Consider the following 13,590-nt stretch of genomic DNA (forward strand, 5'->3'; position numbering starts at 1 on the left):
ACCAGGTGGAAGAATGTTCTAGGGTCAGAGATGGAGTGGCCATGAGAGAGGACCTTCAACTTAGGAGATGCTCAGATAGCCACAGGGCTACCCCAAGTCACACTGTAACATGGCAGGACACGTCCCTGCTCAGTGCCATCAGGTCACTACCCTTAGGATACCACTAGATGATCCCCCTTTTTGGCATGTTGGCTTCAGGTTCTGAGCTGTGGCAGGCCCAAGCACTGAGGCAGCCTTGGTGCCTTAGCATCATGCTTCTTATATTACATTTTTCATAAGCTTTGGTTTATGGCAAGTCATGCCAGTAATACAGCATTGCCTTTGGACATCTATTTATGTTAAAGAAAACTGCTACAATTTAAAAAAGAAAACACCAGCAGCAGCGAGACACAGATAAAAGGTCAAAATCAGAGTGCTGGTACCCACGTGGCCTGCATTTGGAGCCTTGGACCAACTTGCTATGATGCTCTGTGTTGGGGATGGCTTTCCCTGGTATGGACATGTCACAGCCAAGACCAGTCCTGGTGCTCTTCCTCTCCCCTTGCTTTCAAGGCCCCCTCTGTCCACCTGCCCTACCCCCGTCCCCACACACCGACCTGGCCCCAGACCAGCTCTCCCAGGCCGATGAAGATGCACCACATCCACTGGTCCAGCTGGAGCGGGGAACAACTGAAGGGCTTCCCGCCAAACTGCACGATCACTATCTGCAGGTCAGAGATCGGAGGGACAGACACGGAGATGGCACGGAGGGCTGGGGAGCCCCCGCCTTGCCCAGCCCAGGTTAGGTGGGGGCTGGGTACCTGGATGGCAAACGTGCCCAGGACGATGGTGCAGAAGATAGGGTTCCGGAAGATTCCGTCGAAGACGTTGCGCTCGCCGTGGATCTTGCGGGCGTTGATCTCGTTGAAAAGCTGCATCATGACGAAGGTGTTGAAGATGATGGTGTAGTGCTCTGAGGGTGGTGAGTGCAGCGGCGCGTTCCTCCCACTGTCAATCTGGAACATCTTCTCACCTGCAGAGGGTGGGGCCAGGCTGAGGCAGGGAATGGGGTGTGGCCCGTGGTGACGGCTCAGTGAGCCAATCCTGTCTGTAGATCAATGGTTCTCAACCTGTGGGCCGTGACCTCTTTGGGGGGGGGTCAAACAACCTTTTCACAGGTGTCAGATATCAGATATCCTGCATACTAGATATTTACATTACAATTCATAACAGTAGCAAAATTACGGTTATGAAGTAGCAATGAAAATAATGTTATGGTTGGGGGAACTGTATTAAAATGGTCGCAGCATTAGGAAGGTTGAGAACCACTGCTCTGGAGGATAAATGGCCACCTGCACTACAAAGCGACGTTGGTTGTAAATGTACTGGAAGGACACAAATCCTTGAGGTAAGCCACTATAGCCTAAGCAACCACGGCCTGGAGACCCAGGTATTTGACCTGGTGCCCAGACCACGGTGCTCTGGGGAGGTAATGGAACCAGGGTCTCACGGGGCCCAAACTGCCCTTGAACTCGTGATGTAGCCAAAGATAACCTTAGACTTATGATGCTCCTGCCTCTGCTTCCTGAGTGCTGGAGTCACAGGCAGGCACCGCCACACCCTGCTTGTGGCGCTTAGGATGGAACCAAGGGCTTGATACAAACTGAGCAAAGACCCTACCACATTCCCTGACTCTCATAGGTGGTGAGCCTCTAGGAGGTGGAGCCTGGTGGGTGATTTCAGGGCATTAGGACCTGGGCCCACACCCCTCTCCGCTTCTGGCCATGGGGTGCGGAATTTTTCTTCACTGTGTGCCCCTGTCTTGTTACTGGCCCCCAACAATGGAGTCATCTGGATGTGACCTCCTAGACTGAGAGTCCACATGGTCTCAGGGACTTTATTTCAATGAAGGAAAGCTGACTAAGGTGCAGCCTCTCTGAGTGGCTGGGGGAGCTGAGCAGGCTGTGTGTCCCTCCCTAGGAAAGTCTCCATGAAGACATCTTCCTGGGGTGAGGAGTTGCTGGAAGGGGTCAGGGAAGGGCCAGGTGGCTTGACCCAGGGCCTGGCTCTCAGGGGCTAACAAGACTTTCATCAGTCCTGACTGCTGCTGCCTCTGATGGTGTGTGCTTAGCACTACAATTGGCTTTGAAGTCAGCCAGCCCAGGACACCCCGGCGTGCTGCAATCTACATTTTCCTCTTATGCCTCAGTTTCCCCATGGCGTACACAGGATGGCATGTGTAAAGCCAGATGTTGGATGCGGGCCATGGTGCATCCAAGAAGTTGGCGACCCGGCCACAGAGGGGCGAGGACTGGGGTGCTCACCCACGAAGAGCAGGGTGAAGATGAGGGTGAGCTGGTAAACGGCGTGGCCCAGGATGTTCTTCATCATGGTCCGGGAGATGAGCGGCTTGTTGCGGCCGTAAGGTTTCCTCAGGAGCAGCGTCTCGGTGGGCGGCTCCGTGGCCAGTGCCAGGGAGGCAAATGTGTCCATGATGAGGTTCACCCAAAGCATCTGCACGGCCTTGAGGGGGGAGTCCTATGACAGAGGCAGGGAGGGGACCATCACACGGTGAGCCACCACGGTCCCAGCACAGGATGGGCAATGCTGCAGAGTCTCAGCAGGTTCCCACTACAGGCTGCAGGCTGCCCCAGCTTCAGCCCTCCGAGCATGTGTGTGGCAGGTTCTTGAAGCTTCTGTGGGGAGCGGTATGAACTGCCCACCTCTGTCCTGGGCCCACAGGCTCAGTGGCCACAGCTCCCTGACTTCTGGTCGACTCAGCCACACCCTTGCCCACTCCCCTTCTGTCAGAAGCCACCACTCTCCCTCTTAGCACCCCACCGCCTCAGCCCTTCAGTCTCAGGGGCTCAGGTCTCTCCTGTCCTGGAGATCGTGTTCTGGACCTCTGCTACCAATTCCACTTTACTTCTCACCCTCTTAAATTGGTTTTTATAACTATGACTCCAAAAGAAATGTGCTATCATGATAGGAAGTCCGTCAAGTAAGAAAACCAAAGCTGACACGGAGGCGATCGCCACAACCATGCTGGTGTGGACATCGTCAGATTTACTTTGCTGAAACCAGGCTGGACAGAACATCCCCAGTGTACACTGACTGAAGGAGCTGGTCCCTTCCCTCGTCACGACTACAGGCCTTGCCCACCGCAGCCAGAGCTGGCCTCGTCTTCACCCCATACCTTTCCCTAAAGTCATATGTGACTTAAAATTTTTTTCTCTATTTTATGTACATTGGTGTTTTGCCTGCACGCATGTCTGTGTGATGGTATCGGATCCCCTAGAACTGGAGTCACAGACAGGTGTGAACTGCCATGTGGGTGCTGGGAATTGAACTCAGGACCTCTGGAAGAGCAGCCAGTGCTCTTAACCGCCGGAGCCATCCCTCCAGCCCCCATCTGTGACTTTCCCGGCACACTGAGGGATGCCCTCCTCCGGTCTCTCTTGGCCCCAGCCTCCTAGTCACTCTCTTCCTTTTACATCTGCCTTCTTGGTCCCGTGCACACCTGTCACCTGTCGGGGACAAACCTCTCCCACACCCGGCCTCCTTCTCTCCAGAGCCCTCTGCCCCTTGCCTTTGGCTCTACCCTTGAGTCTTGTGGCCGTGGACACCCCTCCAGGAAGCTCTTCCATTCTGAAAGCTTAACTGCTTCTTGCCTGTCTGCCTTCCCTGTGTTTCCCTTACTGCTCCTCCTGCCTCACCCCTGCCCGGTAGGGCTGCGGCTCTGGGCTTTCCCCTGCCCTCCCACGCTATCTGATACAAGAACCTCAGGGTCAGGTGTGCGGTTTTCTCACCAAAGCCTGCCTGGCCCTGCTCAGTTAGGGACCTCGGGCCAACTGATCCTTGTCTCTGAATCTGCTTTCTTACTGGCATCAATCCAGGCTCCGGGAAGCTGTCATGGCAATGTCTCCAAGGTACCACTAGAGGGAGCGTTTCACCCACAGACCAGGAGAGAGGCCCTTTAAGCAGAACGGGAACCCTCAACCCAGCTCTCAGGGCTTGCGTGGCATCACCGTGGTGAGGGTTACAGCAAAGGGGAGCCTGTGGGCCATGTGGCCACGTGGCCTTTGGGGATGGCTGCACATTGGATTCTGGGTTCCCCTATGGGTAGGAGCTTGTGTACCCAGGTGGTGACTGGGTGTAGTCACCGCTCCGAGACTCCCTTAGAACTGAAGTCACTCTCCTTCCCCAGGCCAGAAAGCCAGCTCCTGGGAGATGCAGTCTGGTTCTAATGTCAGGAGATATCAGGAGCCAGGCTGAATGTCTGGCCCCTCTCTCCTCTGAGTCTGTTTCTGCCTCTGTGAAATGGTACTCACTCCACCTGGCTCCACCTGCCTCCGTGAGCAGCCTGCTGAGGGCCTAGTAGCAGTGATCTAGACAGACAGACGGACAGACGGAACCCCATTGCCTCCTCCACCCAACCCCACCTCTCCTAATCCACTCCACTCTGGAGCGAAGGCCCTACAGAACCTGGCTGGATCTGGGTCCTCAGCTGGCCAACTGATGTCTCTTGGGCCTGCACTGCCTCTGCCCACATTTCTGCCAGCTCCCGGAGCAAGGGTCAGGCTGCTGCAGCTGGCCAGATGGGCATGAGGTCTCATACCCCTCATTTCGGGGGCCACCCGAATCACACTACCTCTCCATGCCTCATTTCTAAACTGCAGAGGGCTGGTGGCTTCATGGAAGACTATGATGGAGTCCTGTTCTTGTGGGGCACACCGCACGTGTCCATCCCCAGCGCTGTGTCCAACAGCCTAGGACGTCCTGGAGGCCGCCCCTTCCCAGCCTCGGGTGTGGGGCTCCCGGGACCCACCTGTGTGATGCAGGCACCCGTGAAGGCCACAATCACGGCCACCACGTTGACAGTCAGCTGGAACTGCAGGAATTTGGAGATGCTATCATAGACATTACGGCCCCACATCACTGCCTTGACGATGCTGCTGAAGTTGTCGTCCGTCAGGATGATGTCCGAGGCCTCCTTCGCCACATCTGTGCCGGCAATACCCTGTGGGGACAGGGACGGGAGCCTGGTGGGGCAGCCGCGGAGGTGAGCGGCTCTATACGGCCATTCTTACCTTACACAGCCTTAGTCCTGTGCACCTCATTCCTGACCTAAAGGAACCAGATTATTCAGACCACACAGAAACGCACATGTGTATATGCATATACATGCGTACATGCATACAAACATTTACACATATATACACATGTGCACACAGCCACCCCTCTGAGGCCAACTTTCTTCCCAAGGAAGCCTGGCCTTGCCGCATTCCTCCTTGACCTCCAAGCACCCAGCACCTAGCAGGGCACTGCCTGCACCCTTCAGGAAACCCTCTGAAGCTAGGCTGGGGCTCAAAAGCTTTGGTTGGGTACAAGGTGGATGGCGAGGGTGAGTGTGAAGTGTGTACACGGAGTCCCACAAGCCGGTGTGAAGCTGTGGAGTCCAAGCCCTGCCATCCTCGCCTTGGAGACCCAATCAGATCGGAAGCCCCTCTCTGAGCTCCTCTTACCATTGCGAAGCCCACATCTGCCTTCTTGAGAGCCGGTCCGTCGTTGGTCCCATCCCCCGTCACAGCCACCACCTGCCGCTGCTCAGTGTGTGTGCTGTCAATGATGCCTAGGGGGCAAGAGGGTGTGCTCAGGGCCCCAGGGCCAGCCCTGGGCCTCAGCATGGCCTTCTGTCCTGTCTGTCCAGCCAGTCCCTCCCATCACTGCTCTTCCCAGTACTCCAGAGGTACCAGGCTCCTCATTAGCCCAGGTTGCCTTGGGGCTGCCCATCCTCCAGCGCTGTCTTTGCTCTCCAAGTCCTTGGCCGTCCTACCTAGAAACACAATCCCCTAGCTATTCTGCCCAGACCCAGGAGTTCTGTGCACCTTCAGGGACTCCCGCATCTGCTTTTCCAGTACCTTCTACCCGGGAACTCCAGTCACACACAGGGAGGCCATGGCCATGCCCTTGGCTAGTGATCCTGCCCCACTGGTTTTGATCTCTCTCTGCACACATCGTCAGTGAAATAATTGGTGGAAACCAGACTGAACACAGCCCCTTATGCCATCACTGTGGCTGTCGGCCTCCTTGACCACGTGCAGGCATTGCCCTGTCTGTGCCAGGCAAACAGCAGCAGCCTGCGGAGGCAGGAGACAAGTTCCCAGGTTTGGGACAACATTCGCTCTATCCCACCCAAAGCCCAGCCTCCGTGCCTGGTCCCTTGGGAGTCATCCCGGCTAATCCCACTGTCCCAGGCTCAGCCTGTTTGGACTCCTATCCCTGAAGCTGGCAGGTCAATCTTTGACTCTCCTGGGTCCTTGGCCAGCACTGGGCTCCTCCAAGGCAAGGAACTCACCAGGGCCTACACTGCATGGTTCCTCGGCGCCTCCCTGTGGTCATATCTCGATCCTGTCTCTGCTGGCCTCTCAGCAGCTGGTCCCACAGTGGACCACGCTCTTCTCTGTAGGCTTCCCCCCCTGTGTTCCTAGTACCTCTCACCCCTGGGTAACCCTCCTCCACTCGTCTCTCTGGTCTCTAATGGTCTTGCTTTTTTTTTTTTTTTTTTTTTTTGAGACAGGGTTTCTCTGTGTATCCCTGGCTGCCCTGGAACTCGCTCTGTAGACCAAGCTGGCCTCAAATTTAGAGATCCACCTGCCTCTGCCTCCTGAGTGCTAGGATTAAAGGTGTGTGCTACCTTCGCCCAGCATCTAATGGTCTTGTTTCTACCAACACATAGGTGGGTGCCCTGGGTTCTTCCTCTTCTGAGGCTTCCCTGCCCCCCATATGCCCATCACCCCACAGGGCTCTAGCTGAGGCCCACATTGTCCTGGCTCAATGGCTGTCTGTCGCAGATGGGACTACTAGAATGTCAGAGGTCCTGGCTCAGAAGTCTTACGTTAAATGTTAGCATCTCCCCGGGTCTGTCACGCCTGACACCCAGGTAAGGGGTGTGGGCCTGTGAACAGGGTCTGTACAGGAGCATCCTATGGGATCCCCTGCTGTTTCTCTCCACATCAGATCCACACATAACCTACTTGGATTCATCTACCCACAAATACTGCATTGCACCACCCAATCATATGGCAGCTGTTGCCTTTGGAACATCCCAGTGACCCCTCTGCCTTCAGGTCACTCTCCTAAAGCAGATTGAGCTTCCTATACCTATACATCATTCTTCCTTTCTTGGCCTTCCTATGTATTCCCCCCGCCCCCCTGCCTGGTGACAGTGCCCTGGCCCATGATGGCCAAGGTCAATCTCCCTTGGTCTCCTCTTGTTCTTTCCCAAATGACACCAGGGACTCTGCACAGCGTAGTTCCCTGTGCTGTCTGGAACACAGAGCTGCCCCCTGTCCCCACCCCACCCCTGGCCTTCACATTCTCTCCAGCCTGAGCAGGAGTCCAGTGGCTGGAGGAGAACGTTTGCATTGTGCAGTGATATGGCTTAGTGCCTGTCCTGTGGAACCTGTGCTGTGGAACCTGTGCTGTGGAACCCGTGCTGTGGAACCTGTGCTGTGGAACCTGTGCTGTGGAACTCATCCTGTGGAACCTGTCCTGTGGAACCTGTGCTGTGAAACCTGTGCTGTGGAACTCATCCTGTGGAACCTGTGCTGTGGAACCTGTGCTGTGGAACCTGTGCTGTGGAACTCATCCTGTGGAACCCGTGCTGTGGAACCCATCCTGTGGAACCTGTGCTGTGGAACTCATCCTGTGGAACCTGTGCTGTGGAACCTGTGCTGTGGAACCTGTGCTGTGGAACCCATCCTGTGGAACCCGTGCTGTGGAACCAGTGCTGTGGAACTTATCCTGTGGAACCTGTGCTGTGGAACTCATCCTGTGGAACCTGTGCTGTGGAACCTGTGATGTGAAACCTGTGCTGTGGAACTCATCCTGTGGAACCTGTGCTGTGGAACCTGTGCTGTGGAACTCATCCTGTGGAACCTGTCCTGTGGAACCTGTGCTGTGGAACCTGTGATGTGAAACCTGTGCTGTGGAACTCATCCTGTGGAACCTGTGCTGTGGAACCTGTCCTGTGGAACCTGTGCTGTGGAACTCATCCTGTGGAACCCGTGCTGTGGAACCCATCCTGTGGAACCTGTGCTGTGGAACTCATCCTGTGGAACCTGTGCTGTGGAACCTGTGCTGTGGAACCCATCCTGTGGAACCCGTGCTGTGGAACCAGTGCTGTGGAACTCATCCTGTGGAACCTGTGCTGTGGAACTCATCCTGTGGAACTCGTCCTGTGGAACCTGTCCTGTGGAACCTGTGCTGTGGAACTCATCCTGTGGAACCTGTGCTGTGGAACTCATCCTGTGGAACTCGTCCTGTGGAACCTGTCCTGTGGAACCTGTGCTGTGGAACTCATCCTGTGGAACTTGTCCTGTGGAACTCGTCCTGTGGAACCTGTGCTGTGGAACTCATCCTGTGGAACTTGTCCTGTGGAACCTGTCCTGTGGAACCTGTGCTGTGGAACTCATCCTGTGGAACCTGTCCTGTGGAACCTGTCCTGTGGAACCTGGGCTGTGGAACTCATCCTGTGGAACCTGTGCTGTGGAACCTGTGCTGTGAAACCTGTACTGTGGAACCTGTGCTGTGGAACCTGTGATGTGGAACCTGTCCTGTGGAACCTGTGCTGTGGAACTCATCCTGTGGAACCTGTGCTGTGGAACTCATCCTGTGGAACCTGTCCTGTGGAACCGGTCCTGTGGAACCTGTCCTGTGGAACCTGTGCTGTGGAACTCATCCTGTGGAACCTGTGCTGTGGAACCTGTGCTGTGGAACCTGTCCTGTGGAACCTGGGCTGTGGAACTCATCCTGTGGAACCTGTACTGTGGAACCTGTGCTGTGGAACTCATCCTGTGGAACCCGTCCTGTGGAACCTGTGCTGTGGAACTCATCCTGTGGAACCTGTGCTGTGGAAACTGTCCTGTGGAACCTGTGCTGTGGAACCTGTGCTGTGGAACCTGTGCTGTGGAACTCATCCTGTGGAACCTGTGCTGTGGAACTCATCCTGTGGAACTCGTCCTGTGGAACCTGTCCTGTGGAACCTGTGCTGTGGAACTCATCCTGTGGAACCTGTGCTGTGGAACTCATCCTGTGGAACTCGTCCTGTGGAACCTGTCCTGTGGAACCTGTGCTGTGGAACTCATCCTGTGGAACTTGTCCTGTGGAACTCGTCCTGTGGAACCTGTGCTGTGGAACTCATCCTGTGGAACCTGTGCTGTGGAACCTGTGCTGTGAAACCTGTACTGTGGAACCTGTGCTGTGGAACCTGTGATGTGGAACCTGTCCTGTGGAACCTGTGCTGTGGAACTCATCCTGTGGAACCTGTGCTGTGGAACTCATCCTATGGAACCTGTGCTGTGGAAACTGTCCTGTGGAACTCATCCTATGGAACCTGTGCTGTGGAACCTGTGCTGTGGAACTCATCCTGTGGAACCTGTGCTGTGGAACTCATCCTGTGGAACCTGTCCTGTGGAACCGGTCCTGTGGAACCTGTCCTGTGGAACCTGTGCTGTGGAACTCATCCTGTGGAACCTGTGCTGTGGAACCTGTGCTGTGGAACCTGTGCTGTGGAACCTGTGATGTGGAACCTGTCCTGTGGAACCTGTGCTGTGGAACTCATCCTGTGGAACCTGTGCTGTGGAACTCATCCTATGGAACCTGTGCTGTGGAAACTGTCCTGTGGAACCTGTGCTGTGGAACCTGTGATGTGGAACCTGTCCTGTGGAACCTGTGCTGTGGAACTCATCCTATGGAACCTGTGCTGTGGAACCTGTCCTGTGGAACTCATCCTATGGAACCTGTGCTGTGGAACTCATCCTGTGGAACCTGTGCTGTGGAACTCATCCTGTGGAACCTGTGCTGTGGAACCTGTGCTGTGCAACCTGTACTGTGGAACCTGTGCTGTGGAACCTGTGATGTGGAACCTGTCCTGTGGAACCTGTTTTGTGGAACTCATCCTGTGGAACCTGTGCTGTGGAACTCATCCTATGGAACCTGTGCTGTGGAACCTGTCCTGTGGAACTCATCCTATGGAACCTGTGCTGTGGAACCTGTGCTGTGGAACTCATCCTGTGGAACCTGTGCTGTGGAACTCATCCTGTGGAACCTGGGCTGTGGAACCTGTGCTGTGGAACTCATCCTGTGGAACCTGTCCTGTGGAACCTGTGCTGTGAAATCTGTCCTGTGGAACCTGTGCTGTGGAACCTGTGCTGTGGAACTCATCCTGTGGAACCTGGGCTGTCCATAGTGAAGGACCAGCTAGAGCACACAGTAGTTCTTCCATAAATGCTCAGTGACAGAGTCAGGGAGTGAATCGATGAGTTAGTGAGGTGTGAGGGTGAGCTAGAGTCCTCTGCTGGAGAGTCTGTGAGTGAGGGATGAGGGTGAGCTAGAGTTCTCTGCTGCAGTCTGTGCGTGAGAGACGAGGGTGAGCTAGAGTCCTCTGTTGTCTGTTGTCCTGGGGTTCCATGCTTCTATCCACAGGCCACCTCTGCTTCCATCTTTATGACACATGAATCTAAGATGCCTAGAGGTGATCCCAGGCAGAAGTAAGAAACCCACCCTCTGGACAGTTTACAGATGGGGAAACGGAGACCCAGAGTGGACAGACTTGCCAGGCCTGTGACTATAGGAATGCTGGCCGGTGCTGCTGAGGCTTGTGAGTGGTCATGGCAGGCAGAAAGGTTCTAGCCTTCCGCCATTCCCAAGACTTCTCATCCTTTGGGTCTGTTCACAAGGGATGGTCGGTCTGGGAGCTGACTGAGGAGGAGGGTGGGCTGCCTTTCAGATGACAAGGAACAGTAAATACTGCTAAGGCATGAAAGAGCTGGATGGTTTCTGAAAGCTTTACACACATGGACTAGAACACTCCTTAGCCCAGGCAGCCCTCCTGCCAGGTGATCTGAAGCCCCAGGCCCAGGCCCACTGCTACCAAGAGGAAGTTGGAGGATCAGAAGAGAGTCTCCCAGTCTCCCATGCCCCCTTCCCCCAGGGGACCCGTCCTCATGTGAGGAGAATCCCTGGTGTGCCCTCTTCCTTTCTTCGGGGAAGCTGCAATGCCATGCAAAATGAGGCTTGACTCAGGTCGGGTTGGTTCTGGGCTCCGAATCAGCGGCGTCACCTCCGTCTTACCTTTGACCAGTGTGTGCTTATCCGTGGGCGAGGATCGAGCCAGTACCCTCAGCTTTGGCCAGATCTTGTCAATCCGCTCCTGCTCAATCTGGAGAGGGGTGTGGTATGTCGGTGGGGTCAGAGAGAGAAATTAAGCCCCATGCAGTCACTGGGCTCTTCGGGGTGGGGCACACCAGCTGGCTTCTGTTCAAGCATGCAGTGCCCATGCCTCCCGGCCCCCTCTTGAGCTTGGCCGGCTGCACAGCCTTGGCAGTGGCCGAGTGAGCGCGTACCTCCCCCTTCTCATTGCGGATCCTCCGGTTGAATTCTTTGCCCTCCAGGCACAGGAAGTCCTCCCCAGGGTGGATAATGCCACACTTGATGGCGATGGCCCGGGCTGTGTTGATATTGTCACCAGTGACCATGCGGACTGTGATACCTGCCCGCTGGCACTTGCGGATGGCTTCTGGGACCTGTACGAGAGAGTAAGAGCCATGCGGGAGGGCACCACTTGGGTAGGCCCTCCTTGTCTTTAAGGAGTCCAGGGTTATCCCTTCTCCCAGGCAACCTCCCTAGGTAACTAACCAGATGGTGCCTATGGCCTCTCGTCTATGCCTGTGACAGGCATTACCAATTGGTCCCAGCCTCCTCTGAGTAAATCTGGTAGGGTCTTAGAATTCGCAGACCCCAGAGTCCCAGATAGCCACTCACTATTGACCGTGATAGTCTATCCTGACATGAAACCTATGGCTTCTGACCTGGATAAAAAGCATCGGAAAGACCCTAAAAACACTACTCCTTAAGTCTGGCCTCAGGCAAGAGTGCAGAGTGGTGGACTAACCGCACTTGAACTTGTTCAGCTTCATCTACAGGCTCCTTGATCAGTTCCTTTTGTGTATTTTCAATGCTTCGGGGGAGAGTCTTGAGCACTCAAGGCCTCTTTATTTACCCTGATTTAAATAAACACAAAGGGTGCTTCTTTGTGCTAAACAGGACTGAGAGGGCTAAAGCATCTGCCTTTGCTGACTGAAATGACATACTGACATCTGAGCCAATCAGGTCAGCCAGTCAGAAGGTGACAGGACCCACTCCTCTCAGGGGTCTCCCCTTAGAGTGGTTAGGATGTGGAACATGGCTGAGAGCCAATGCCAGCGTTCATATACGACACAGATGACTTGAATGAGTAAATGTGACCCAAGACAGTGACAGACAGAGACATAGTTAGGGGGCATCTGCTGCAAAGCATCTTTGTGTGAGAAAACATGCCACAGTGTACCGAGACCCAGGGCATGCTAAAATCTTGGGCCTGTCAGGCAAGCCTGACACCCAATTCTTCTTGCACACAGTGGAACTGAGAGCTTACCCCTTCCCCAGTCCACCACAAAGAGTCTGAACTAAGCCTTCCAGGATCCTCTGAGCTGCTGCTCTATGACAAGACTGTGGTACTTTGAATGTAACTGGCCCCCATAATCTTATCAGGAGTGGCACTATTAGGAGGTGTGGCTTCGTTGGACTGGGTATGGTGTTGTTGGAGGAAGTGTGTCACTGTGGGGGTGGGCTTTGAGGTTTCCTATGCTCAGGATACCACTCAGTGTCTCAGTCAACTTCCTGTTGCCTGCAAGATGTAGGAATCTCAACTACTCCCCAGCACCACGTCTGTCTGCATACCACCATGCTCCCCACTATGATGAGAAGGGACTGAACCTCTGAAACTACAAGTGAGCCACCCCAATTAAATGTTTTCATTTATAAGAGTTGCTGTGGTCATTGTATCTTTTTACAGCAATAAAAACCCCAACTAAGACAAAGACCTTCCTGGGAGAAAGTATCTTTGGGTTGCTCAAGGAGAGGCGCAGTTATGCTAGCATCCTCGTAGAGAGGGAGATTAGGATACAGAGATGTACACATGAAGGGGTGCACACGATGTGACGGCAGAAGATGCTGGGCATGTGTCTGCAGCCAGGGGATGGAATCAATCACCACGGTCCTGGTCTGAATGCGAACCATCTCCTAGGCTCCTAGGCTTGAACACCAGGTCCCCAGCTGGTGGGGCTGTACTGGCAGGTCGTGAACTCTCAGGAGGTGGGGCTGGTTGCCAGGGGAAGGTCTTTGAGGGTTACAGCCCAGCCCTGCTTGTAGACCCACTCTGCCTTCTGTTACATGTTCTTGCTGCCAGGCCTTCCCCTCCCGGTCAAATCAGAACCCCCCTGAAACCGTGAGCCCAAACAAAGCCTTCTCTCTTAGGTGGCTTCTGTCAGATGTTTTCTCACAGTGGTGAGAAAAGTTCCTTCTAGAGCTAAGAACTCCCTAGAGGCTACAAGGCAGGCCCGGGGCAGACTCTCCCCTCCCCTCGGGGTCCTGCCCTGCTCAGGGTCAACAGTGTACCATGCCTGGTATCTCTAGCCCACAGGAGACTCAGAGGCAAGTCTCCAGGCATGGTTATCATACGCTTTTGGGTCTTCATGAGGTCAGAGGACCTGAGACTGACTCGTACTA

General features: G+C 54.8%; 1 protein-coding gene across 16 annotated transcripts in view; it reads right to left on the reverse strand.

Annotated features, from left to right (window-relative positions):
* Atp2b2 (ATPase plasma membrane Ca2+ transporting 2) overlaps positions 1–13,590 on the reverse strand; it is a 327,223-nt gene that overhangs the window by 13,690 nt on the left and 299,943 nt on the right. For all 16 annotated transcript variants that reach the window (XM_076567620.1, XM_076567626.1, XM_076567627.1 and 13 more), the window contains 7 exons: positions 11,388–11,567; positions 11,116–11,203; positions 5,505–5,611; positions 4,808–4,999; positions 2,304–2,517; positions 801–1,012; positions 597–704 (listed from right to left, as the gene is read on the reverse strand). In XM_076567620.1, coding sequence (XP_076423735.1) covers positions 597–704; positions 801–1,012; positions 2,304–2,517; positions 4,808–4,999; positions 5,505–5,611; positions 11,116–11,203; positions 11,388–11,567 — 1,101 coding nt within the window. The remainder of the gene's footprint in view (positions 1–596; positions 705–800; positions 1,013–2,303; positions 2,518–4,807; positions 5,000–5,504; positions 5,612–11,115; positions 11,204–11,387; positions 11,568–13,590) is intronic.

Source organism: Peromyscus maniculatus, chromosome 3, assembly GCF_049852395.1.
Source record: "Peromyscus maniculatus bairdii isolate BWxNUB_F1_BW_parent chromosome 3, HU_Pman_BW_mat_3.1, whole genome shotgun sequence".
NCBI lineage: Eukaryota > Metazoa > Chordata > Mammalia > Rodentia > Cricetidae > Peromyscus > Peromyscus maniculatus.